General features: G+C 39.0%; 2 protein-coding genes across 7 annotated transcripts; one reads left to right on the top strand and one right to left on the bottom strand.

Annotated features, from left to right (window-relative positions):
* Nucleotides 1–52: 52 nt before the first annotated feature.
* virma (vir like m6A methyltransferase associated) lies at nt 53–22,145 on the top strand. Of its 3 annotated transcripts, none has more exons than XM_056267804.1 (23): nt 53–162; nt 2,533–2,645; nt 4,432–4,518; nt 4,664–4,712; nt 5,029–5,191; nt 5,279–5,404; nt 5,960–6,187; nt 6,393–7,587; nt 11,189–11,713; nt 11,953–12,107; nt 12,278–12,360; nt 12,603–12,696; nt 13,044–13,588; nt 13,821–14,056; nt 14,183–14,662; nt 15,138–15,270; nt 15,379–15,495; nt 15,608–15,768; nt 16,140–16,236; nt 16,477–16,643; nt 18,982–19,328; nt 19,431–19,574; nt 21,819–22,145. In XM_056267804.1, the coding sequence occupies exons 1-23, from the start codon at nt 100–102 to the stop codon at nt 22,004–22,006; spliced, it is 5,496 nt and encodes a 1,831-aa protein (XP_056123779.1). In that variant the 5' UTR covers nt 53–99; the 3' UTR covers nt 22,007–22,145. The 3 variants fall into 3 exon arrangements, with proteins under 3 accessions (XP_056123779.1, XP_056123780.1, XP_056123778.1); XM_056267805.1 differs by having other exon boundaries at nt 5,276–5,404; nt 15,611–15,768; XM_056267803.1 differs by having other exon boundaries at nt 5,276–5,404.
* Nucleotides 22,146–22,301: 156 nt separating this feature from the next.
* rnf41l (ring finger protein 41, like) lies at nt 22,302–27,533 on the bottom strand. Of its 4 annotated transcripts, XM_056267808.1 has the most exons (9): nt 27,362–27,533; nt 26,122–26,242; nt 25,852–25,960; nt 25,105–25,311; nt 24,835–24,974; nt 24,398–24,424; nt 23,057–23,219; nt 22,845–22,965; nt 22,302–22,773 (listed from the first exon to the last, which is right to left on the bottom strand). In XM_056267808.1, the coding sequence occupies exons 4-9, from the start codon at nt 25,308–25,310 to the stop codon at nt 22,522–22,524; spliced, it is 909 nt and encodes a 302-aa protein (XP_056123783.1). In that variant the 5' UTR covers nt 25,311; nt 25,852–25,960; nt 26,122–26,242; nt 27,362–27,533; the 3' UTR covers nt 22,302–22,521. The 4 variants fall into 4 exon arrangements, with proteins under 4 accessions (XP_056123783.1, XP_056123786.1, XP_056123785.1 ...); XM_056267811.1 differs by lacking the exon at nt 24,398–24,424; XM_056267810.1 differs by lacking the exon at nt 26,122–26,242.
* Nucleotides 27,534–27,569: the final 36 nt, after the last annotated feature.

The following is a 27,569-nucleotide window of genomic DNA, read 5'->3' as shown; positions in this document are numbered from 1 at the left end:
AAAATTCACTAGTGATAGCAACAACACAACCGACAGTGATGTATGCCTTCAACTCCGGAAGTATTTTCTTTACCGGAAGTCCTAATGTGATCCAGAAAGATGGCGGGGGATTCTGCAATGGAGCTGCTCTTTCTAGACACGTTTAAGCATCAAAGTGCAGAGGTAAACTTGCGGAGTTTTCCATCTTTACCCGTGTCTTTTAACAGCATGTTGCAGAGACTGTAAAGTCTAACAGACATGAATTTATTTTGCGCGTTCTTAAAGTTTCCATTGTAATAACGCGTTGTGTTGTGCGCTGTAAACAGTTAGCTTGCTAATTAGCACAGTATTTCAAACATATTAAATTCATTCAAAATAGAACTCACATTTTCATAGTAACACATGTTATTCTTAATTTAAAACAATTACGTTATCAGACTATAGATGTTGTATGGCAGAGCAAATCTGACGTTGTTGAATTAGGTGTAAGTTGTTCCACGCAGCAAACAAACTCGTGGCTATATTGTTGTTGTTGGCAGCATATGTGTAGTTTCTATTAACAAGTAACGTTAGCATATACTGTGATAAATCAATTATTAGATTTATTTGACAATAACATGCTCATATATTGTCTTAAATGTAGAAGCCGTTGTTTGTGCAGTAACGCCTCTGGTGCTCACGGGCATGTTTATGTGACAGCACCGCATGTGCATGTAAACAATGAGATTGTCTGTAATGTGTAGAACTTTACTGAGGTAGCCGGTGGTGAAAATGTGTGAGGAATTTGGACTTAAAATAAACCCTCTGTATTTAATGTATCATTTAGCTGGAGATGAATATTTCAGGTTTGATTTATTTAGTCCCCACCTTTTTGTAAAATCAAGTCACCATGTAATCAAAATGGGTAATTCTTGTTTTTTTTTATGTAATATTGCAGTATTTATAATCAATGATTTATCTTTGCACATCATTCTTTTTTTAATGCATGTGCCCTCATAATCTTTAATCAAAATAACGTCCCCTCCCACTTGCAATGACATCTCTTCTCTGATGACGTGTTTACTGGCATGAGGGCGGGACAACCTGTCCCTCACATGAGATTAGAGCAATAGGCTTTAGCGAACCACAACCATCCAATCAATTCCAGATGGTCAAAATCAAGTCCTGCCCTAAATTTTTCTTGTTCGAGAATAGTGCTGCCTCTAACGACTAATCTTTTGACTAATTTTTCGATTAGTAGACTAATCTAAACAACTAATTAAAAAAAAAACATTGTACAAGCAAAGATTAAAAAAAAAATCAATCTCTGAGAGTCCATATAATGCAAGTTTACGTTGAATTAAACATCAACACATTGGGAAGTGCAATGTAAGCGCAAAAAAGTGATGCGGAAGCACAGAGTATTTCACGTCTCACGCATCATAACATGCTGATGTTTATGTCAAGCGTAAGCTCATATGACAGTTGTCAAAAAGCAATGGTTTATAGTTAAAGTTTTCAATATTAGTATTTATCCTAGACACACCTATCGTTTTGCTTCAGAATACATTGTTTCATTTACTGAGGTCCTATGGATTACCATTGGGCTCATTTCGCATGGTTTTCAGTGTCAACTTTGGAGGTCCCGTACAGTTCCGTTATTTTGACCCACAGAGATGGATTATTTTATATGAAGAAAATAAGACATAGGCCTACACAACTGGCATGGCATGAGGAGGAGTTTTGAGGTGCAGTAGGCCTATCCCTTTAAGGACTCTCATTCAATGTAGAGTCTTTTCTTAGTCAGCCTGGTTATTTCTGTTGTGTTTTTCATGATCTGGCGCTTCTGTTTTTTCGATCATCATATCCAGAAATTTACCCCAAGAGTGAAACCGTGACTTATTGTTGACAAAACATGCATTCGTTACATTCACCTCTCTAAAATAATGTCCTCACCTAATGAGAACAGACCTCAAATGCTTTCAGCATAATATAATTGGGTAACTATATAAAGATCAATTATAGTCCTTCTTAACTGATTACATGGCTTGGATGGATTTTAATCCTGAATCTAAAGTTTCTTTACATGCTTCTTACATTTCTCCTCACTCCAGTGTTTTATCCTGTTAGTAAAGGCTGGAAACAGGTCTCTTGTCCTGGAATTTGGTCTTGTTTGGGTGTGTATATGTATGCTTGTGGTTAGTAAGTGCTTTTGTATTGTTGCAGTGATCTGCCACCCCACCGGTGTATTCCAACAGCTCTTTAGAAACCGGTTGGACAGGCCTGTTGCCCTATGACAGTTTGTTGAGGAAAGGGACTGTATGTGCCGTTCTGCCATTTTCAAAAAGAACTTGATTTCGGAGAATGCTTTTGTATTTCTCAATACCTTTACCCCTAGGAATCTTAATCCCAAGACTTTAACAGTTGAATAAGCCTGATTGTTTTTCTGCTTGGCTGCTCTGTCTGGGTGTGTTTATGAGAGAGATCTAGCCTTTGCATCAGTCTATCTGTGATAACATTTATCCTTGTCTTGATAAGCTTCTTAACATTTTTCTGTGTCTGTTCTCTTACAAGTTGACAAATGTGGATGTTGTGCGGTTTCCTTACGGTGTCCTGATCACAGAAGTGAGAGTCATTCCCCCTGGCATCAAAGCACATAGCAACCTGCCTGACAGCAGAGCATTTGGGTGAGAAAACAAACTTGCACACACTCAAAGAGTGTCTTATCTAAAATGACAGCAAACAATCATGTCTATAAAGAATCAAGCTGCCTACTACTATTGAATCTCTCTACATATTCACTACTTATTTTTACCGTATGTGCCATCCACACTGGATGGAAATGTTCTTACGTTAAGGAAGGTTTAGGATGGTTGACTGGTCGTCCAACTAGTTGGTTAATAAGGGCAACTTTTTATTTCTAGCTATTCATAATATCTAACACAATATGATGAATTTCAAGAGATAGCATTTTTTTTCATGCTGACATTCTAACAACTATAATTCTCAGAAGTTATGTGATGTCTTATTCCCTTTAAAGAACCAATGAATGACATCAATAAAATGTAAATATAATTACTAACTTTAAAGCTGCAGTCCGTATTTTTTCCTCTTTGTCGCCATCTCTCTGTTCGAAATCTGTAACTGCAGTGATTCGCTGAATTATTATCTTTACGTGGGTTGTAAATCGGCATGAAACAGCGCGGATGAACACAGTGTTTTGAGGCGAGTGCTGCTGTCAGTCACCGCGCTGTGTGGATACTGTAATACAGAATCAGAGATTCACTTTTTGAAAGTTTGACCAACATAAGAATTTTCATAAGGAGTTCACGCACTTTTCAAAAGCCCCGCCGATGTTTAAATCCTTGTGTTCGCATGAGACGGTTTCTTTCTCTTTCTCTAGCCACCTTAAATCCGAAGTACGAAGTCTTTTGGGTTTTATAACTGCTGAATCTCCAGTTGACACTGATGATTGTTGTTTGGATCTTTCTGGATGCCATAAGTTTAATCATGTAAAGTGCTGCGAGAAAAGCCTGACGAGATGTTTAGATGTATAGGGCCTATACATCTAAACATCTCGTCACGCGCAGTATAGCCGGCTAGCCGAAACTCCTTCTTTATGTGTACGGGTGTGACGTCATGACGCAAAGACATGCTCGAATTTCCCGCGGAAACCCACCAGTACCACTGGAATTAAAATCATTATTACAAGCTAACCGTTTTGAATCTAGCTATGGCAAGCAGATAGTTTTGACCACTGGCAGAATAAGTTTTTTTTAATATAATTATTTTGAATTATTTTTAACTTAAAAAAGTTACGGACTGGAGCTTTAAGTCATCTTTTGTATTTTAAATCTTTTGCAACATTATAAATGTTTTTAATGTCAGTTTAATGCATCCTTGCTGAGAAAAAAAATCAGATTCAGACAATCCCCCGATTAGACAATATTGTAAATATGCTATATTTAACATTTAACATGACAGTTAACAGCGCTTCTGCCATGTTTACAGTGTGTACAAACTGTCCCAGTGCTTCTGTAGTGCACAATAGGACATGAGTAATACTGTGGTATCCTCAGAAGTGAAATGGCTGGAGGACAGTTGAGGAAATTGGAAAAGGTTTCTGTGGTCGCTATTGTTCTTTCTTCAAAAACAAATCCACCACACCCCCTATTCTCCGACCACTCTCAGCTTTTCCCATGATCTCAACCTGTTAAGAGAACAATGAGAGAAAAGAAAAGTTTGTTTTGATAGGACAAACAATAAATTATTTCTTATTCTGTTCCTTTTAAATGATCATGTTAAATATGTAACAATAAATCTGTACTGAAAAAGAGGGATTTCTAAAATGCTTCCTGCAGGCTAACTGATTTACAGGAAGTTTGATTAGACAGAAGGTGGCTGCTGATGGCAAATAGGGGTTTCAGGTTTGTTTTTTGACGGTTACAATGCCCCCTTCCTGTGTATCTTCAGGGAAACAGCCCCTCACGCATTCCAGTTGGACCTGTTCTTCAACAATGTGTCCAAACCCAACGCTCCAGTGTTTGACAGGCTGGGCAGGTACTAAATAAACTCTCACATACACACCAGTGTAGGACAAGCTCAGCGAGAAATACAGTATTCCGTCTCACAAATCTATAGCTGAATAGATGCATGTACTCTTTGATTGTTCAAATCATTGATGTCGGTGTTTGTTTCACACTAGCCTCGAGTATGATGAGAACAAATCAATCATCTTCAGGCCTAATGGAAAGGTAAGAGACCCCCTCATTACAGCCCAGCATCGTATTTCCATGTAAAAACATGCATGGACCAATATGTTTGTGGTTTCTCCAAAACTGCTGACAGCAGCTTTCCTCTGCTCAATAAATACTTCAAAAGCATTTTCCCCAATCCACAATATATTTGCACATGCCTCTGTAATGACTAAAGCTCTCAGCTCCTGCTCTCTCATAGCTTGTATGCAAATCAGCCTTCATTTGTGTTTTGGGATGAGCGAGTCTTTTTGCTCCACCCCTCTAGATTCTCACACCGTGCCCAAATTTAAATTTTGTCTTTGTGTTATTAAAGATAAACACAGATGGGTTGGTCCTGCGTGGATGGTACACATGCCTGACGGTGGCAGTGTATGGTACGGCAGAGCGTCCTCACAGCCACGAGCGGGACTCTCCACCCCCTCCTCCACCCCCTCCGCCTCAGCAGCAGCTGGGATCCAAGAGGAACATTAAGCTTGGTCAGCACAAACATTTTATACACAAATATGTAATCTCATTTGCTTCATGTGAAAAATTAAACTTGAGTGTTTGTGAATTTCTAGCAGAGTGGGAGAATGAAGAGCAGTTTAACGGCAGCCCACCCAGACCACAACCCAGAGGGCCACGGACCCCCCCGGGACCACCACCTCCAGACGACGATGATGAGGAGGCGATACCTGCACCTGGTCAATGTATGTCCAATACAGTGGTAGTCAGAGTGCTTCTGTTTTGAGTTTTCGTAATTTCATACATTTTTATTACGCATGTCAAATAATATGTTATAGCCATAACAATTTGAGTGAAAACTGGAATTAAAACTTTTTATTTTTCAGATAATCTTATTATTTCTTCATTTTGTGTCAATATTTCTTTGCTCAATATTTAAACCTGGTTTAAATGGGGTGGTGATGGCGCAGTGGATAAGACACATGCCTTTGGTGTGAGAGACCCGGGTTCGAATCCACTTCGAGACACCAATGTGTCCCTGAGCAAGACACTTAACCCCTAGTTGCTCCAGAGGCGTGCGACCTCTGACATATATAGCAATTGTCAGTCGCTTTGGATAAAAGCGTCAGCTAAATGAATAAATGTAAAATGTAAATGTAAATGGGGGGGAAAAATTCAATATGAACTTAACTATATTATTTAGCATTTGTTTTATTATTGCATTTTTGTTATATTCTGACCCTTAAACTGAAAATAAGTAGTGCTGAGCTCTGAACTTCGCTGTGCCGTCTGTGCTTTAGGTCCAGTGAAGGTGGAGAACACAGAACAGGGTGATGATTACCTGGAGCCTGTCTCACCTGAGCGAGGGTCTCTTCCTGCTGAGGAGACCTACTCGGACGCAGAGCAGGAGGACGAAGAGGGACCGGCTGATGATGAGGTGGATGAAGATGTGCCGTCTGAGGGAAGCGAGGGGGATGAAGATGAGGAAGATGAAGTGGGTGATGAGGTGACAGATGAAGATGCAGAAGGTGAGTAGTTGCACTGCAGTGGGAGTGAATAAACCAGATGTTCAGGGGAAAAATGACCCAGATATTTTACGTGTGGACAAAAAATGCTCTCTAAATGAAATTGTTATTTGCTAGATTTGCTCAGCCAGTGACAGTGTAACAGGTTTTCCGTTTGTTCTTTGGAAAGGCAACTGGTGTGTGACGTGTTTTGTTTTTTTGTCTACAGGTGATGATGGATATGAGCAGATATCCAGTGATGAGGAGGATTTGGAGAGTGGGGCTTTCAAGCTGCCTGCCTTTGACCTAGACTACACACCTGAGGACCTCGCCTCACTACCGACTGTTCAGTACGATCCGTACGAGCGTGACCTCCGACCCCTCCAGCACTTCAACCCTCCGCATATCACGCGATATGAGGCGGAGCTAAAACGCCTCAAAACGGTTGATGTCCAGGACTCAAGCTCCTCGTGGGCGGAGTCTGCAGCTAAACTCTCGGAGCTGTTAGAGGCCTGGGGGGAGGGGGAGGGGGCAGAGCGAGGGGCAGGCTGGGTAACTGCATTAGAGGAAATCCCTGCCTTTCTAGTAAAAGGATTGAGCTTCCTCTCTCTAAAGGACCCTAATGTGCTGAGCGAAAAGTTGAAGCGGTTGGTCGACTGGAGCTGTGAAGCTCTTAATTTGGACACTGCCCTGGCACAGCCCATAGCTCTGAACCTGCGCCAGCTCAAAGCAGGAACCAAACTGGCCTCTGCCCTGGCCGACTGTGGTGCCCTGGTTGTGCAGATTCTGCTGGAGAAAGGGATTGTTGGCAGCCTCCTGGGGTTGCTTTTTGCAGAGCACGTTTCATCCACTCTGAAACTCTACGTGCTGCGCTCTCTCGACAGTATCATCAGTGAGCCAAAGGCCATTGAGGCCCTGCTTAGAGACCATCACCATGACAATGATGGAACAAGTGGGTACCAGCGTCTGCTGGATCTTTTTTTGTTGGACCAGACCGTACGTGTCGCAACGGCAGGTGCAGCTATTTTACATAAGGGACATTTTTATGAGGTTTTGAATGACCTGCAGAGGACAGCCAGCATTTGGGCTGAACGGCATGCCACGGGGGAGGTGGGTGAGCGAGAGGAGAGCGAGAGAGAAGCAGGAGAGAGAGACCCAGCAATCACTGAGAGGGAAGGAGAGGAGAGAGAGGGGGAAACTCAAGAGGTAGAGCGGGAAAGCCCAATGGACATCGATACCTTGCTGGAATCTGCCTCTTTGTCAGAAGGTGACCTGGAGAGGCTGCAAGGTCTCCTGGAGGAACTGCTCCACCTGCTGGAGACAGCACCGCACTGTATGGTACAGCCTCCTGGGAAAGCTTTTCCCACCAATGCCCGGATTACTGGGCCACCAGAGCGGGATGATCCCTATCCAACACTGTATAGGTCAGTATCATGTGGCTACAAAACTGATACATCCTGTTTTTTGGTGATAATTAATATTAAAGCTATGTAACTATAATGTTCAAAATGTTTATAATGAATGAGTACATCATGAATCCATCTTCCAAACCGTGTTTTTGTCTTATACTGAATCACTACGGTATGCCTATAAGTGTTTATATTATGACTATTTTAGATCAGGGGGGACGACAACCGCTGTGGAGTAGCCCAGTACCTAGGGCTGTCGCAATAATTGCAATATTGTAATACCGAGATACTGACAAGCCAACCGCAGAGAAACGCAAGCAACAGTGATGTTCACGTTGTTTTTTTTGTTTTCCATAAGGCTTTGCCCATGTTTTACACTTCATTCATGTATAATGAATGTTAAATAAGTTAAAGGGATAGTTCACCCAAAAATTAAAATTTAACTTGAGGGTGAGTGAATGATGACAGAATTTTAATTTTTGGGTGAACTATCCCTTTAATGATAAGAGTGAATAATGTAATTTGGTCCCACTTTATTTTAAGTGGCTTTAAGTACTATGTACTTACATCGAAAAGTAAGTACAAGCCAAGGTACTTATTTTTATTTATTTATTTTTATTTATTATTTTTTTGAACATACGGAAAAAATATATATATATATATATATATATATATACAGACATGCATACATATATAAAATTAAAATAACGGCTATATAAAATCATGTACATCTCAGCAAAATCTTCCAAAAAATATTGTAAGTAAATCAAATATCAAATTAGATTTTCCCATGTTCATAAAGGAGGAAGAAGTTCATAACAAACTTTTCAGGTCCTACCCCCTATCTCTATCTTTATCTTTTAATTAAATACAAAACAAATTGATGCATCTCATTCATTTCCATCCATCTATAGCAAATCAAATAGTAACACCTCCATACTAAACTAAATATGTAGACCAAGGAACCTGATACTATCACCTCAAGTCCATTTCGTATCCATTTAATATCTTCAGTTTAAATAGTCTTTTAAATTTACTCATTGTTGAACATGATTTCATCTCTTCACTGCAGCCGTTCCATACATTTACTCCTTTGGTTGTGATGCAGTGATATTTACAATTGGTTCTTATAAATTTCTTTTTAAAAACAAATGTTCCTCTTAAGTGATGTTTGCTCTCTCTAATTTGGAACAGCCCTTGAATACTGTTCGATAGCTGTTGATTATTTATTTTATACATAATTTGTGCAGTTTTGAAGTCAACAATATCTCTGAATTTTAGTGCTTTTAATTTAATAAACAGTGGAGTAGTTGGTGCTCTGTAAGTGGTTTTATTTATAATTCTTAAGGCTCTCTTTTGAAGGATAAATATAGATTCAGTATTGGTTTTGTAAGTGTTTCTCCATACTTCCAGACAGTAAGTAATGTATGGAAGTATGAAGGAACAAAACAACTTGTACAATGTTTGTTGATTTAATTAGGTAGTTGATTTTATACAATATAGCAATTGATTTTGATATTTTGGCCTTGATATAGTGTATATGTGGCTTCCAACATAATTTTTCATCAATTATTACTCCCAGAAATTTTAGTTCATTTACCCTTTCTATTTCAATATCATTTATCATAAGTTTTTTGTTTAAAGTTGTGTCACGATTACCAAAAATGATAAATTTAGTTTTACTTTAGTTCAGTGTTAATTTATTTGCATCAAACCAGCTCTTCATCTTTTTTAATTCATTTTCCACTGTATCCAAGAGTTGTTCCAGATTATCCCCAGAACAGATTAAATTAGTGTCATCAGCAAATAAAATGGTTTTCAGTGTTTTTGACACCTCCCATACATTATTTATATACAAATTAAACAACAATGGACCCAACACTGACCCCTGGGGGACCCCACAGGTAATTTTCTTTAACTCTGAATTATGGCTTTGCAATTCAACATATTGTTGATGATTATGTAAGTAGCTATTTAACCAAGAAAGTGCAGTCCCCCTAATTCCATATTTGTGTAATTTCATAATCAAGAAATTGTGGTCAACTGTATCAAATGCCTTCTTAAGATCCAAAAATATCCCCACTGCATATTTTCTTTGTTCTATTGCTGTGTTGCTGTATTGTTTTCATGTTGTATTGTAAAACACTTTTGCTGCTATTGAGGTGTGATACGGGTAAGGTTAGGGACAGGTGTGGTGGTATGGGTAGGTTAAAGGGTAGGTTAAAGGGTGGGTTAAGGTGTAAGGTAAGGGTCAACAGTGTAATTACAAATGTAATTACATAAATTACTTGCAGCTATTTTTAAAATATAAGTACAATGTTTTAAAATGTTAGTACATAGTAGTTAAAGCCACTTAATATAAAGTGGGACCTGTCATTTTTTTCACCAACTGGCTCTTTTTTACTTAAGACTCAGTGTACCATTGTGTTTTGTAAAGAGGCTCCGTAGATTAGCACTAAACAAGCCTAAACTGACAGTGAGAGAGAGATATCGACTGAGCATGTTACCTGCGTCTGTCCTTCTTCAGGTCAAGTCAAGTTTGCCATGTTCGAAGAGGAATGCAATATCTTTGTCGTAGCATTATTTCAAAAGGCGTCAGCACTGGTCAATGCATTGAATAAATGCCATTGGTCTTTATGAAGTGAAGCATTAGCTTCAGTGTTACCCTGGCGATGCATTGCTGGTCGGTTGAGCCTTGTAAAGTAGCGCTCAAAGTTGAAATAATTTTAAAACTTTGTTCCATTAATGAATAAATCAACATTTTTGAAAGTATTTGTTGAATGAACTGTTTAATAACTCACTCAAAGACAGTCCCTTGGCGCCACGTAGTGCCGTAACAACGCAAATGCACTGACTAACAGCCTCTCTAGAACGCGCAGAGACAAGTGCTGCTGATATTGGTGAAATATCAGTAGTTTTGGAAAGCCTCTTGTCCAGTCAGATTCGAGAATCAGAACTAACTGTTATATATATGTATATATAACAATAGCCTAACAAGCTTATTGTCAGGTTTATGTTCTGACCCCTTATTTTGACATTCTGTTCTGCTTCCTTTAGTTCCTATTTCCCTTCTCTGTTTAGTGTCGGTTTCATTGGTTTGTTTGTCCTCGTTTGTTTTTATAGTTGCGTATTAGTTTCACATATGTCTAGTTTACTTTCCTTTGTTCTACCCCTGTTTATAAAGCCGTGTATGTTGTTCTTGGTCAGTTGTCTGTTATACATGTGTGGTTTGCGTTATTCTCCTGCGTGTTCATTCAGAGCATTTGGATTATTAATAAAGCCTGTTTTATTTTTAAATTTCTCCTTCGTCTTTGTGCCTGCTGATCGCAAAAAAAATGAAATAAAAAAATGATTTTATTAAATCGTGATATTGAGCCGCTCAGAATCACAGCAAAGGAAATTCCTTCACCACGACAGCCCTACCAGTACAAGCGTAACTCGTCATATACATAAACAGAGAGTAACTAAAAGTGGTGTTCCGCTAAAGTGGTGTTCCGCAAGATGTTGCAGTTTTGTTTATTTACCGCTAGAGTGCCAAAAGTTACATGGTGTTCATTTAAGTTCAAATATATAGCATCTCTTTAATTATGTTTTTTTTGTTTTTTTTTTTTTGCAGATATATGCATGCATGTCACCTTCTGGAATCCCTGGCAGTTGTTCTGTCGTATTCGGCTACATGTGCCCACATCGGAGTCCTGCAGGCTGTCAGAGAGCTGATGCGTTTCCTGTCCCAGTCCCAGCAGGGTCTCCTGTTCCTCCTTAGCCAGCACGAAACCACCAATTTGCTGCTTCGTCTCCTCACACCCCTTACTCACCTGACCCCACCCTCTCACTTGGCTTCGCTAACGCCCCTTTCAGAGGTTGAGGGTGAAGATGCTCCTGCAGTTGGAGAGGGGTCGATTGATGATGGTTTTTGGGTCTGGCTTATGCAAACTCTACATGCACTACAGGGTGTTGCTGAGCTAAACGGGGCAGAGCTTGAAGATGGCGATAATCCAGATGTTTTGGCAACACTTCACAGCCTGTATCTCATTGGCTTTAGCAGCACAGGGCGAAACGCTGTTGCGCACGCTTTTAGCTTGGATAATAACATCAGCTGTCTGGTCAACCTGGTAGAGTTCCATGCAAAAGAGGGCCAAGGGTGAGAATATATGACATTGGTTGAAATAATGTCTGATTTATGAGAGCATATATTTTGGCAATCTTATTGACAAATAAGAATGTGATAAATGTTTTTTGACACCATATACAGAGGTTGTTAACACTCAAATGGGCCATATACAGAGCCCTGAGGCACTCCATAGTCATTTTTGTTTAAAATTAATATTTAAATATACTTCTTGTTCTCTCTAACTTGCTGGCTGTCTCTCACTCTCTCAGGGAAGGTAAAGCAAGGAAGTCTGTAACATATAACTATGCCTGTATGCTTGTACTGCTGGTGATTCAGACGTCAAGTGATCTCCGTATGATGGAACAGTATGGCACTCCACTTCTTAATGTCTGCAAAGCTGATGAAAACAATGCCAAGCTTCAAGGTTAGCCTGTTTTTCTTTTGCAGCCTACCAAACACTTGTCAGCCAAACCACCAGTTCCATGCTTTAAGAAGAAGAATGTTTTTTTTCCCAAGGCCTTAAAAGCCATTTTATAAATTTAGCAAATGTAAGTGCTTTCACATTTGATCTCTATGATTAAATATGTTTTTCAGAGCTGTCTAAGTGGTTGGAGCCACTTGAAAAATTACATTTTGATATCAGTGGCATCCCTACACTTATTGAGTACATAAAGCAGGTGAGCTGATCAACCACATAAAAACCTTTATGGCATTTTAGGGTGTTTAAGATGATAGAGCATGACGTAGAATATGTATACCCATCTTATGTTAGGCATTGATCAAGGCATTAGAAAACACTGTAACTCCTTTACTCATACACACAAATGCTATTTTTATATGATTGGGTCTTACCATAATAAAGATATCATGTATTATTAAATATGGTGTAGTAACTAAGTTTTGCTGTTTCCATTGCCAGAATCTGGAGAACTTGATGACAACAGATGGGGTGGGTCTTGTAAGTGCTCTCAGAGTGTTGTGCCACATTGCTTGCCCTCCAGCTACTGTGCCAGGTACTGTATGCCTTAATCTTAACTTTGTTTGTCTTAGCTAGATACTAAACAGAGGAAACATCACATAAACAAATTAAATGTGTAAAAAACATCAGATTTGTGTGTTAGGCTTTGCAGTATAAATGCACATAACATTGCTTACAAGTGCACTATAAAAGCACTGAACAGACCTTCCACTTTAAATTTTAAGGGATGTAATTTTGTTTTGCTGCATTATCTAAATTGTTATAGAGAATTGTTTAGATGGTACTGGTATTGACTACTGAAATAATATTGTGACAACACTAGTAAATACCAATACAAATATTAACTTATGTGTCCTGACATGACTCATTGTGTGTGTGCAGGTCAGCAAAAAGACTTGAAGTGGAACCAGGCAATCATAGCCCTCTTCAGTGCAGAGGGCATGGACACTTTTATTAAAGTCCTCCAGAAGCTTACATCACTGCTGCTGCTGCCATGGCGACTACATGGGCCAATGGGTCCAATGGCACAGCGTCTCATGATGCTGTCAGTGGCCTCCTGCTCGCTGAGACTCATCCGAGCCATGCTGACAGAGCTGCTCTGCGGGGGAACCTGTGAGTTCCGTGACGTGCGTGTGCCCTCCGTCTGTGTCGCCCTTCACAAGATCCTCTGCTCCACCCCGACAACAGGTCGCCTTGATGCGGAGGAGCTGCGTATCCAGGGAGACGTGACAGAGATAATGTTAACTTTCACACATGCGGTTAGTCAACAGGAGACGGGTTCAGAGGAAACCGTGGCTGGAAACAGCTGGTCTCTGATGCTGAAGGAAGTGTTGAACTCTATACTGGCTGCTCCAGAGAACATCTACAGCAGCCTCAGTCTGCTGTCAGAACTGCTTCCTCTGCCTCTGCCCATGCAGACCACACAGGTACTGAACACACATATACGGCTACAAACACCTGTCACGGCTTGCTGCTGATTGTCCCACTTACAGGAGCTCTGTTCCAAACCCTAGTTAGCTGCCTAGTGTCTTAAAAAAGAAAAAGAAAAAAAAGCAGGAAATATATGCTTCTGTAACCATTTTGTTTATTTATTAAAAGTGTCTATAGAAAATAGTTTCATTAATTTCATCTCTTGCCATCTCCCTCTTCCTCTTTTAGGCACTATCAGTGCAAGATATTGGGGTGGCAATGAACACCCGAAAGTTGTGGAGTGTGCATTTACACGCCCAGGCTCGAGTATTACAGGAAGTTCTGAGGTGCGTTTGTGTCAGCAGCTGTCCGCCTCTCCTCTCCTTGCTCCGCCGTGTATGTGTACAACTCTGCGATCTTGCTGCACCCACTGCAACTTTGGTGATGAGGACATTGCTGGAGCAGCTCCAGGAGGAAATGCAGCAGTAAGACCACATTTATCACATCAAGGAGTTTGTTCATAGTTTGAGGATTTGTTTTAAAAAGATTGGTTGTGGATGGATTAGTGTGTATTAGTATTTACTCAAATGGATCGTGTGTTGTGTGTTTAGGGAGGCAGCTGGCTCACGCTTGTTAAGGTTACTAGCCCTCCTCGACTCGCTGGCATCTCAACGGGCTTGCAAGACGGCCATGTTGGCTCTCCTGAGTGGGTCTGCACGCATTGAGGTGCGGAGTGATGGGAAAGTGGAGGACAAACTATCAGAGCTTCTTCCCTCCCTTCTGGCCATGCTTGTCCTACCTGCAGATGCCGGCCTGCCAGCACAGCAGAACGCTGAATTGACAGCTTCCATTTTTCAGTCACTCTGTGACCAGGACGTGTCACTGGTTGTGAGTGGCTCGGGTGAAGCGTCAGTGTCTGAGGCTGAGCAGCTGGCCAACTCGCTGCCGACCAGAGACATGATGACATGCATATGTGATGGGATGTTGGAAGTGTTGGGAAATTCACACAGCAGCTACGCGCTTCAGCTCACATGTCTGCGAACCATGATGTTTCTCACAGAGCACGACTACGGTCTCTATCACCTCAAAAGGTGTCACAGTGCATTTGATGTCTATTTATTTTTTATATATCACTGAATATTGTAGGTTTTTTTTTCAATGGTAAATATTGGATATTTAATTATGCATGGTAATTTTCCTCTACTTTTACTTTTAAAATTAAATTTTTAAACAGTTAGATGTAATCTTTAGTAAATCTCATAATGAATATCCATTTTTCATTGTACAGTAGTACATTATAATGTCGGGATGCCTACATTTTTTAATTAATTTTATATTAGAATTTCAGTTTAAGTGATTTTTTTTTTTGTAATATAGGATGGGATATAGGATTTTATAGGAATATAGGATTTTAATACAGGATTTTAATATTGTCTATTTATCGGTTATCAGCCATAACATGAAAGCAATTATCATAGTATCCCTAGACTTCTTTGCAGAAATATAAAAAAAATTTTTTTGTGTGTGTGATATTTGTGGTTTAATTATTTTGTGTTTGTGTTGCAGCTCTCTGAAGAAACACAGCTTGGCCGTTTCCTCTCTGATTCGCAGGGAAACCACGTCCTTTAATAAAGAGTTAGCTGAGCTTCTTTCAGCCCTGTTTGACTTTTTGAGACAGATTCTGAACAGTGAAGCTATGGTAGGTGACAACAGCTGGTTTAGCTGATTAGTTCACATTTATTTGAGCGTGTATGCATCACATTTATTTGATATGTATATGCTAATACATATTATTTTTGCTCTATAGGATGAAGACATAGATAGTCGATCTTTGGCGCTTAGTGTGAGCGACATGAAGCTGCTGCTGCAGTGGAAGGAGGACTCAGGGGAGCATCCGTTATCAGAACTGGAGAAACATATCATGGTACACATGGCAGCTTAGGTTGTACATAATTAAGCTGTGCCCTATTGCCTGCATTAAAGGAGACGCTCATATTAATCTTCTCCTACTCTGTATCATTCACCCATGTATGCAGAAGCTCTGTAAGGATGATGAGTCTTTGGAAACTCTGCTGGAGAATGTGGCCGGACTGCGACAGATTATAGAAAGTTCTGGAGATGCCTCAGCTAATGTAGAACCTGAAACTGAGCCCACTTTACCTGCACCCGAGCCGCTTCAGACACAGTTCAATCACAGGTAATATGGACAGAGAGAGTAATTATGTGTGTGTCGGTTATTATGGTTATCTAGAAATAAATCCATTAAGAAAATTACATTAAATAAAATAAAATATTAAAAATTATTATTTTATTACAGCTAGTTTCCAAGACAGAATTTTTCATTTTAATTTAGTTTAACTTGATGTACTAAAATAACTAAAACTTAAATAAGAATTAATAAAAAAAAGTATATAGACATAAAAAAAACAGCAACACACTGATTAGTTGATTTTGTATATTTGTAGATTTACACATTAGATAAAATTCTGTTTCATTGCATCCTGAAAATGTGTCTCCAATGTTATATTCTCTTTTTTTTTCCCTTACTCACTTGTTCTCTACCTTCAGGACAGTTTATGTTCTCTCAGATGTCCTGGACGAGCAGTTAAAGGCCCTGTGGTTCTCCCCGTTCCAGTCAGATGAGATGGAGACAGAAGTAGACATGGTGAGGAACATGTTTGATGGAACAATAAATATATTTGTGTTCTTAAAATATGTATTGGACAATTGAACAAAATATATACAATTGGAGAGCTACATAAACAGATGCTAGCAGGTTTCTAAAGTAAAACAAGAGGAAGTTTTAGAATCAAGTTTAATTTTAGTCATCTTTTGTGAATGTGAATCTTGAATTACTCTTCATTTTTATTGGTTCTTGTGATCATTGTAAATGTATGTGCCGCAGGTGAAAGTAGACCTAGTTGCTCTGGCCCAGCAGTGTTGTCCAGACTTAGACCTGAAGGCAGAGTTAGAACGATCGTTCCTCAGTGAACCCACTTCCCCAGGACACAGCAAAACAACCAAAGGCTTCAGACTGGGCAAGCACAAACATGAGACCTTCATCACATCCAGGTACACACCATTCTAGTCTGAGATTACTCTTTTACAGGGTTCCTACGCAGTTTGGAAAAGTATGGAATTTGATATGAGTAATTTCCAGGTCTGGAAAAGTATGGAAAAAAGAAAGCAAAGTATGGAAAACTATTTGCTTTTCCAGACCATTGGCCCTATTTAGTTTTCTATAAAAATCTAATGAATTTAAAATAATTTAATGAAAATAAATGTATCATACAAGAAGTGTGTTTTCATGGCAGCTGTTTAGCAATTCTTTAGTGATTGTCAAACACAAATGAATGATTGTGGCAGGTTATAAGCGTTTTGGGTTTCCTCTCATGATATTCTTAGCACCGTATTACAGAGCCTCTAAAAGGACCTTTGCAAAAATAAAAAAATATTCAGACCTTCGTGTGCGCACGAGAAACTTAGCATTGACAATATTGTGCCATCAGCCCATTTCGTGTCATTCTACATCGCCACAGAGGATGCATTAAATTGGACATTAGGCCTTAATATTAGAGGTACTACCCTAAGGAAAGCCAAATCTTGAGCAAATAGGCCTAGATTTCTATTAATTCATCTGTGTCAATGCTCTCTTTTTCTTCATAGTAAGACAGGGACACACAAAGGACATAGGTTATAGTATTTATAAAACTAGAAATTGTAATGCGTAAGCATGTAAAAAATTCCTGTTCACACGTACAAGAAATCAGATACAGTCATTTATGCGATATATCGTAATTTATCCCCCCTTTGACTGGGATAGAAAACCAGCCAAGAGTGAGGTGATGGTGTGGTGGAGGGATGCTGTGAAACTGTCACAGGACAGAGGTGATACCGGCTTCCTCTTGTGCTGATTGGTTGAGTACCTGAACATGCTCGTCCCGAAACTTTGTTACATAAAACTTCATGATGTAAAAAGTTTCTTGTGTGCATGCAAATGTCTGTATACACTACTGTATATGTCACTCCTCGTGCATATAAAAATCTTTACAATTAATGGCAAAATCAATGTTAGGAAATGTAAGCTGATATTTCCTACTGACACACTACAGCAAAATATATAAATAACTGGCTTAAAACCACTTTTTGGGGGGAAAATACTAACGTGCCTAAGACAGTCCACAGTAGTGTATACAGACTTTTGCATTGCATGCACACAATAAATTTTTTTGAGAATTTTTTTGCGTGCTTAACGCATTACAATTTCTAGTTTTATATACTATAACCTATGTCTACTGACACTACAGCAAAATATATAAATAACTGGCTTAAAACCATTTTTTGGAGGGCTGAAAATACTACTTTTGCTTTGGAGGTCTCTAAAAACGCTTTCATTTTCTCGTAATGTACATCACCATATTTTTCAATGATTCTCAAACGCAGGTCCGATGATTCAGTCTCTTTAAATCCCTCCTCGCGAACCTACTCTGCTCTGATTGGCCAGACAGACTAGTCTGCTGTAATTGGTCTACCACTTACAGTGCTTGTCGGAAGCTAAATGCCCATATTACGCCTTATAGCGATTGTACACACTGTAAAGACAGTAACAATGTTGTCGACTCGATCCGAGCTCGAGTCCGATAAAGAAACATTGGAAGAACTAGTTATTCAACCCGAACCTCCATCGCAAGCACGACTTTTGCAGGACGTTTCTCAGTGATACGCTAGAACACCCAGTAGAAAATATATACATCAATAAATAATCATACTTACTGATAAAGTGGGTACTGTCCCATCTTTAAATGGACATGGAGCGTTTTGTAAACCTCATTTAGACTTCATGGAGATTTGAGAAGCATTCGTCAAAAGGTTGTACTGCTGTTGTATTGCTGTGGTAATTTTAACCAGACTCTTCACATCCTTATCCTTTGGAAGTGTTTACAAAGAGAATTTGCTTTTGCAGAGTAGAAAACAGTGTCTTCTCGACATACACAACAAGAACCAGCTACAGTGTTTGAGGGCGGGTCAAGTTGTTCACTGGTGGACAACGTAGAACATAGGTGGGCATTAGGCAAATGTTTAGCCGTCACAGAAGTGGGATTCAAATTCCTGATGACTTGTTTAGGTTGCTCAGTGTCGATTCTTTCTTTTGAGAAACAATAACTTTATTTATCGCATGCTCTTTCGTCTTCAGAACTTTGTAGATAGCTGCAATTACACATTGCATGAAAGGGAATATTCGAAAAAGCATAATAGGGGCACTTTGAATATGGTCTGAAAATCTACAGAGAGGTTTGGAAATTTGAGTCTGGAAAAGTATGGAATTTTGAAATGGAAAATGTGTAGGAACCCTGATTTACCTTGAATGTATGAACTCAATAAAGCTACAAATCATTTTCTTTGTTTGCAGTGGGAAGTCAGATTATGTGGAGCCTGCAAAACGAGCTCATATCATGGCAGCCCCTCGGGGTCGGGGTCGTGGTGCATTTGGGCAGCTCTGTCGACCACATGACATTTTCCGCCAGCGCAAGCAGAACACCAGTCGGCCTCCTTCCATGCATGTAGATGATTTCCTTGCCGCAGAGTTCAAGGATGTTGGTCCGCCCACTGGCCTGTCCCTGCCCAAACGGCCACCAAAGGGAGGAGGAGCCAAGCCACCGACTAGAGGCTTGTTCACTGGAGGAACCAGAGGGAGAGGCTTCCAGAGTCACACCCGCTTCTTCACTCCACCAGCCCCAAAGAGTGTTCTGCTCGCTGGTACACGCATATGTTTAATTCGGCACATATATACTCGGTACTCTTTTATATGTGGCTGATTAAAACTGAAACATCATTTAAAATAATTTGTTTGTGTTTTAGGAAACTATCAACGCCGCGAAGGTGGTCGCGGCTCCACTTGGAACACTCCGGTGACAGCTGTCACTCACAGAGGGACTTACAGTGAACCACGTGGAGGACAAAGCAACTTCACCCGACCGTTGCCCTCCAGACAGCCACCTACAGGTAGGCCTTCATCCTTTTTAAAAAATAATATAGAAACAATATAAAATAGCCATTTAATAACCATCAAACATGACTCTGACAGCTTATATGGGTTTTAAATGAACAAGACCAATATATTGACCAGGAAGATTGGCTAGTATTTGATTATTTGGGGATTTTCAGCATCTGCTGATGACCATGCCTGCTTGACCAATTGACAGATACAATAAATTCACTAGTTTCTCTGTCACTTCTAAAATCTATCGATATATAATATAATATAATATATGTATATTAATAATTCTATATATATTTTAAGCCACTCGTTATTAAAAAAACATTGGTCAAACCCTATTTTAAACTTAAGTGATACATTATACAAATTGATATAATATAAAAATGTAAGTTTAAGTTTTTGAAACTTTAGAAAACACATTTGGATGTACAATGATAATTTTTAAAAATTGAATTTGTTTTTCCCTAGTCTAAAATGAACTCACAATGGAGCCTTGACAGCATGTGACCTAACATGCTTATTAGTGATGCTCCGATTGATCAGCCGATATTGGCAAAAATAGCTTGATTGGAGAACCCCAAAAGAAAAAAACGCCAATCAAAAAAGCCGATCCCCGCGACTTTTTTCCACCTGCATTCCACCACTGTGTACTATACACATATTAGATGGGCACACAACAGCAGAGCAGAGCTTGCCAGTGGCAACAAGAGTTTATTTTAATGGTCTTGTGGCAGAACCTTTGCCTAGCGTGTCAGAGGTCCTGGGTTCTAATCCGCACTCGTATAGGATTTTTTTCTTCTCATCAAAACCAATTATGTTTATCAGTTGTTGTATATCAGGCAGGGACACGTTTGTGTATGTTTTGTTTTGTAATTTCACCGGAACGAATAGAGAGACTCCACAACGGATTGAAGCGCACGTCCAAGTAAAGACTGTGCGCAAGCTACAAGAGAACACAGTATCCGTGCCACTGATCGCAGCGGCAACAAGCACTTTGATGTCTTGATACATAAAAAATAAAAAAATAAAACGCTAGATCACCTCTTATTTAAAGGTGCAGTGTGTAGATTTTAGTGGCATCTAGCAGTTCGGTTGCACTAATGGCTCAGCCCACTGCTCACCCCTCCCTGTCGAAGAAGCTACGATCTGGAACGCTTTGTAGGCTATGCAAACGAGGGTCTGCTGTGCTGTGTATGTCGGGATGTGTTAGAAGATCCTCTGCAGGCTCCGTGTGAACATTTGTATTGGTACATTCGTACCGCGAGATGTTTCAAAAGTGGAGGGGACAATATCGACCTTAGCAAAAATTGGTGGGGACATGTCCCACCCGCAAATTACGCCTATGCTATCACTTATCATTAGTGTTCCCTTGTCTTTCAGTCTTAGGCCAACTACCTCTTTGTTTTAAATGGGTCATTATGCTTTTCTTATGCCTTATTTGAAGGACGGCTTATAGTAATCTAAAATATTTTATATTTTTTGTCATAGTTGGAAAAAACTCTGGGAGTATTTCATTTTTTTAGACTATGTAACCTGACACACAAATGGATGTGTGTGGCCTGCATTGCATGTCACTATAATTGATTTCACATAGTTTTTCATTTTTACATCTGTTTCAGATACAAAGACAGATACTTTCCTTAATTTATCTCATTTTCTAAATACAATTAAATAAACACTTGGTGGTTCTTCAAGATCTTGACTGTAGCCTATTTCTACTGGGTTTTTTCCCCCCAATACAGTTAATTCATAGTTAGTTTCATTTCTACAAATGGTGCAAACTCTGCTAGATTATAGATAAAAGATTCCCATTCCCCTGGCATTTTGTGATTGGTACTCGACAGATCATGATTTTGGTGATCGGTGATCGGCCCCAAAAATGCTGATCGGAGGAGCATCTCTAGTGCTAATGTCTCCATTTCCCTGTTGTCAAAAAGTTCAAGCATGTTGCACATTTATTGGCTGAAGGGGATGTCATGATAATACTAAAATATAATTTTTTCTGCTTGAATGTTATTGTATTTTAAATGCAATTTTCTCGGTCTCATTTTGACGATACACCATAGAGGGTTAAACTTAGGTGATAGTTAAGTGGCACCTTCTGGATGTTTCCCTCAGCGGTGACTTCTTTCTAATCATTAAAGTTACAAAAAAATACCTCAATAATGAATTAAATGTTTTAAATGGCTCTTTAGTTCACCCTACTGCTATATCAAACAGTTACTGACCCCTCTCTACTAACACTTCAGGTGCATACAGATTGGCTCCTCGGGACAGAGCCAACAGAGGGAGAGGAGCAGGCCTGTCCTGGTTGAGTGGTGGTGGAGTTGGTGTGGGAGGAGGTGGAGTAAGTGGCGGTGGACGTGGTCAAGGGAAGTTCAGCAGTGGAGGGAGCGGAGGCGGACGGGGCCGACATGTCCGATCATTCACTCGCTAAACTCTGCCTTGAGCAAAGCAGACTCAGCCGTCAGGCTCTAAAGGACCAATCAGGATGTGGATCTGCTGTACCTGTTGCAACCACCGACTGATATTGTGTATATCATTGTCATGTTTTGTGTTTCTCTCATTTTTAAAACTGTTAAATATGATTAAATTCTTGTGAGGATATGTTTGAGTGTATTTTTATATAAAAATCCACAGTGTAATTTGTTAAAACTGTTTTAATATCAACAAATGTAGCAGAATTTGTTGCATCTCTGTTGTTCTTGTAAATAGGAAAACAAACCTCAAATTCTAAAAACATACAAAATTGTGTAAAAAATCAATAAAAAAAATTCACTACACAATTTGGTTTAATCTTAGCACCTGGGCCATCTCATAGCACTCATTCAGTTTACACAGAGGAGATCCAATAATGGGGCTTTATTCAGAAGATGAGTTCCAGGTAGTGGTTTTCTATTAGCATCATAATGTTCCCTCTTCTTTAGTGTTCTATTGTGAAAATGAGCCTCTTCAGATAACTGTAACCTCTCTATTCTTCCTTTTGATGCAGTCCAAAGCTAGGCTTCGTGGGCTTGGCTTTCTCGGCACCTCAGCAGGGGGCGGAGCTACAACTTCAGAGGGTGTGGCTGGTCTGAGCCCCTCCCTTTTTAAAAGTTCAAGAAGCTCCGCCTTCTCAAGCTCTGCCCTCTCTAGCTCTTGTCTGCGAGCTCTCTCTGCACCCAGTAAAATGCGGACATCTGACATGACGCGGGACAGCTGGCCCTTTGCACAAACACACACCTGTCAGTGACTTACTGCACACAAAAAGTCTGTTGATGTGAAAAGTATCGTACCTTAAGTTCGTCCACTTCATTTCTCAGCAAATTCTCCTTCTGCACCATGTGTCGTCTTTGGGAATCCAAGCGAGATTCCATTTCATGCCTCACCTCTTCGACTTTGCAGTCTAATTCTGCCCTATAATAAAAACACACGCACACACACATTTTTCTAACCTTACAGCATTTACATGGTCACAATTTTTATGATTTCAGCAGAATGTTTCTACCTGAGCATGTCCAGCTCAGCTCGTAGCTCTGATACACAGTTGTGTTGGGCCTCCTCATTGTTTAGGATTGTGTATCCACAGCCGCTTGCGCAAACTCTACTGCTGTATTCACACACACACAGATGAGCTTCCAGAGAGCGCCGCGACACCTGGACTGGGCAGCCTGAACGATTGCAGAGAAACATTAAACAACAAAGAAAGAAGAAAACCTGGCCCAAGGCAAATGTTCATGCACAGAGAAAAATTGTTGAAAAACCATCAAACCAGCAGGGCTGATCAATAAGGATGGCTAGCTGGATGACAAATGAGGATTTGTCAAAATTGCAAAAATGACTTGATAGTATTGCTAGCATCAGTAAGAATGATGTTTTCATTCTGTTTACAATAATGTTTTCCCATGCATGCCAGCATTTTCCAGCAAAAGTGTTTATGAATTTATGACTGCCTTTGTGTGTTTTAGTTTCTACTGTATGTCCAGCTGTTATTGCCAATTGTCTTTGTGAAGGAAACGTAACATTTGATAAAAATGAAATGTATAGGAATATTTTTTTAAATATTAAATCAATTTAAAAACTACATTTAAAATGATGAATTAAATATTATTTTATCTAAATGATAAATTCATAACAATTTTAAATATACACTACTGTTCAAAAGTTGGGGGTCTGTAAGATTTTTTGAATGTTTTTGAAAGAAGTCTCTTACGATCACCAAAGCTGCATTTATTTAATCAAAAATACAGCACAAACAGTAATATTGTGAAACTTTATATAATGGTTTCCTTTTTAATATATTTAAAAATGTATTCCTGTTATGACACCAATGTGATCATACTAATATGCTGATTTGGTGCCCAAGAAACATTTTATATTATTATCAATGTTGAAAACAGCTATGCTGCTTAATATTAATGTAGAAACAATTTTTTTTCCAGAATTCTTTGATGAATAGACAGTTCAAAAGAACAGCATTTCTCTGAAACTGAAATCTTTTGTTACATTATACATGCTTTTACTTTTGGTCAATTTGATGCATCTTTGATGAATAAAAAATCCAACCTGAAATCACAGGTTTTTTTTGTTTGTTTGTTTGTTTAATTTTACTATCCTCAAACTTTTGAATGGTAGTGCTCGAAGTGTGCAGCAAGTGTTTATGAATTTATGTCTGTCTTTGAGTTTGCTGTATAAAATATGAAATAATACAATTATTTGTTTCAAATTATAAATTTGAATACAAAATTATAAATTGATACAATTTTGAAATGTATAAAGTGGAAACAATCTTGTTAAAGAAAAAGACACACAGAGTTTGCAAAACACACATAAAACACAGAACACCTACCACAACGGTAACACAAGTACTCGTCACCTGCATATTTAAATACATACATACATACATACACACAAACAAATATTTCCAAGATTAGAGAATGCTGCACTAGGTTTACTGAAACTAATATATATTTATTATGTGCAAGAATCTGCCATTGTTAGCTCATTAACTGAACAGCTCAATTGTATTAACCCTGAGATAAACGTTTCGCCTCACTGGCTGCCTGAGGGGGTCCCTCATTAATTATTAAAAACGTGATTACTCAGCAGTAGGCGCTCTATCTTGAGGGTACAACACTCATTCATCTGCTGTTACAACTGCGCTTTGTATTGTACTGTATGTATGAATGAGGCAGTAGTCACCTGTCCCCTGCCAAAAAAGTGTGGGTACGGGTACTAAGATATAGTTATTATATATATACAGTATATATGCTTGTTTATGTGTACCTGCATTACTGCAGTTCAGCAAAGCGTAATCACACTGTTGCTCATGCCGATGAATAGACTCCAGAGCACATATGACCTCACAACCTTGTGGCCGGAACACACACCTCAACTGCAGCCTTGCTAAATCATTCCTCATGTATCTGTAACACACAATACACATGTATGTCATTTGAATAGGTAAGAGACATGATTAAATAAAATGAATGCCATTTACATTAGTTATCTGAAGTGATTCTGTGCAAATACAGGTGCTTAATACATCTGTGGTACCTGAATAGTGGGCGTAGATGTGTAATGTCTAAAGGCAAGCGGTCCTCAGGACAGCTGTTATGGTGGATGAGCCATCCATGAATGCAGGAGCTGCAGAAGGCATGTTCACACGGAGCCTGCAGAGGATCTTCTAACACATCCCGACATACACAGCACAGCAGACCCTCGTTTACATAGCCTACAAAGCGTTCCAGATCGTAGCCCATCCTAGAGGACACACACACACACAGTAAAATACTTATAATAACTAAAAAGATACCTGATGGTTAAGACGTTACATTGATGTAATGGGAAAAATATCCCTGCAACCAAAATCATCCCCTGACTGACGTTACTACTTTCTACTCAAGGACCTTGACCGAAATGTAGTGGAGTAAAAAGTACGATATTTGTCTTTCAAATGTAGTGAAATTAAAGTAAAAAGTTTCCAGAAAAAAAATAATACTAAAAAAGTAAAGTACAGATACTCAAAAAGTGTACTTAAGTACAGTACTCAAGTAAATGTACTGTCCACCTCAGCAAAAATGTAAGAAAACGTTTTATTGTACTTTAAAATAAATAGATATTTGCTAAATGTGGTAAATCTTTGAACACTGAAAGTTAACAATATTTATTAAAATTTAAATTTAAATAAAAAAATTATGTAGATGACGTTTACATTTTTTAAGGCAAAACATACAGGCTATTAATGCAAGCTTAACAGCATAACAAATGAAAATCTTGAAATATATATATAAATAACATTACCTGACAGAGTGTGTGGTATCTTCTGTCCCCCTCTCTCCTTCTCTCAGGTGTGGTTGTTGAAGGTGGTCTGGTCAGTTGTCGTAGAAACAGCCAGGTGGCAGCTGTTGGACTGAAACATGAGTGGGTGGGGTTACGACTGTAGAAATTCACTAGGGATCTGAGGTCAGTGTGACATCTTCATTTGTGCTAAATACTAGGAAATAGACCCTTTAATATGCATAAAATTGTGTGGAATGCAATTTTGAGGCACCTTTGCTAAGCAACTCTCACCTGTACCACAGACCATCTAATGTGCAAGAACACAACAACACACCTGTCAGATCCCTTAGGGAAACCCTCTGGGAAACTCTTGTTCATGCTGTGATCAAATGAGACTGAAGCACCTGGCAACCTCACACACAAATACACAGAGAGAGGCACACCGGGACCACATAAAAAAAACAAAAAACATATTTGATTACACAAATATCCTACACATCCAATGGAAGATTTCTGGAATTACGGTCATCCTGTACACTTTCCTCAAAAACAACAGCTTAAAACTAAAAGGTGACATGTGCAAGTGTTCCTGCACCTGTCTGGCCACGTGAGGGGAAACACAACTGATCACATCCAGGGTGTCAGCTTGTGGCTCGAGCATTTAACGCTAAATGATTGCTTTTTTAAAATGTGGAGCTCCATTTAAATTCATAATCCATTACAGATTCACAGTTGAGGTAATACTGTATAATCATAAATTATTTTATGAAGAAGAGGATGTTTGTCTGTGCTGGTGTGTTTTTGTTCTGGGCACTCTCACTCTGTTCTTCATGGCTGTGCTGGGATTACACCGGATTACGCTTTCCCACACTCTGATTGGATTATTTTCTACATGGCTACATTGTAGCCTCACTTTCAGACATGCAGCGGTATATAAAACATTGGCACAACACAAGCAGATGTGCATCTGTGCACATGCATCAGTTAAAAGAGTTGAAATAAAAAATGAAATAAAATCAGTCAAGCACCATATATAAAAAATTACTAAAGTCAATGTTCCTTCACATTTTGACCAATGAATTGGCATAACTTTTCCATGATTTCTCCATGACTTTTCCAGTCATTCATAACTTCAAATGTTTTTATTTTAATACTTTATATCAATTGCACTCGCAAAGAACAACTAAATATTCTAAAACTGAGCATAACAACAACAACAACAACAACAATATATATATATATATATATATATATATATATATATATATATATTGTGAAGTACTGCTTGCAAGTAGAATATGTTCGTCAACAACCCATCTCTACAGTTATGAATCTAAAGCATGAATGATAACAAATTAATGTAAGACAGTAAGGATCTGATTTTCGAAATTTGGACTGAATAAAAGACAAAACAGTAAATAAATGTCGGAGATATAACTGTGTACAAAAGCTGCATGGTCAAGCTAGTATAATGTAAAGGAATTCTAATAAAACAAGTAAGAGTTAATATAGGGTAGGTTGCACTTAGTACTTGCCTGGTTGGTAAGTGATGCTTGACAGGGATCAAATTTTTCAGACGTCTCCTTTATTTGCTTAATTTACCTTTGCTGGATTGGATCAAATTTTTGCAGGCAATATTTACTGTCAGGTTTCTTTGACACTCTTCTCTATACTGTTGATTTTTGCTCCTCATAAGCTTCTGCACTCCACCCTCTTTATGTGACGTTACGTTTCGACCA

Source organism: Rhinichthys klamathensis, unplaced genomic scaffold, assembly GCF_029890125.1.
Source record: "Rhinichthys klamathensis goyatoka isolate OS25496 unplaced genomic scaffold, OSU_Roscu_1.1 h1tg000262l_1, whole genome shotgun sequence".
NCBI classification, from domain to species: Eukaryota; Metazoa; Chordata; class Actinopteri; order Cypriniformes; family Leuciscidae; genus Rhinichthys; species Rhinichthys klamathensis.
This window is presented reverse-complemented; position numbering and strand designations above follow the sequence as displayed.

What these genes read in the sequence shown, in the direction of transcription:
- virma (XM_056267803.1), top strand. Translation starts at nt 100, where the DNA reads ATGGCGGGGGATTCTGCAATGGAGCTGCTCTTTCTAGACACGTTTAAG. An exon ending in CAAGAGGAACATTAAGCTTG is followed by an intron (nt 5,192 to 5,275) that starts GTCAGCACAAAC and finishes GTGAATTTCTAG; the next exon opens with CAGAGTGGGAGAATGAAGAG. An exon ending in CTCCAGGAGGAAATGCAGCA is followed by an intron (nt 14,057 to 14,182) that starts GTAAGACCACAT and finishes TTGTGTGTTTAG; the next exon opens with GGAGGCAGCTGGCTCACGCT.
- rnf41l (XM_056267808.1), bottom strand. Translation starts at nt 25,310, where the DNA reads ATGGGCTACGATCTGGAACGCTTTGTAGGCTATGTAAACGAGGGTCTG. An exon ending in CATCTACGCCCACTATTCAG is followed by an intron (nt 24,975 to 25,104) that starts GTACCACAGATG and finishes TGTGTGTTACAG; the next exon opens with ATACATGAGGAATGATTTAG. An exon ending in ATGAAGTGGACGAACTTAAG is followed by an intron (nt 22,774 to 22,844) that starts GTACGATACTTT and finishes GTTTGTGCAAAG; the next exon opens with GGCCAGCTGTCCCGCGTCAT.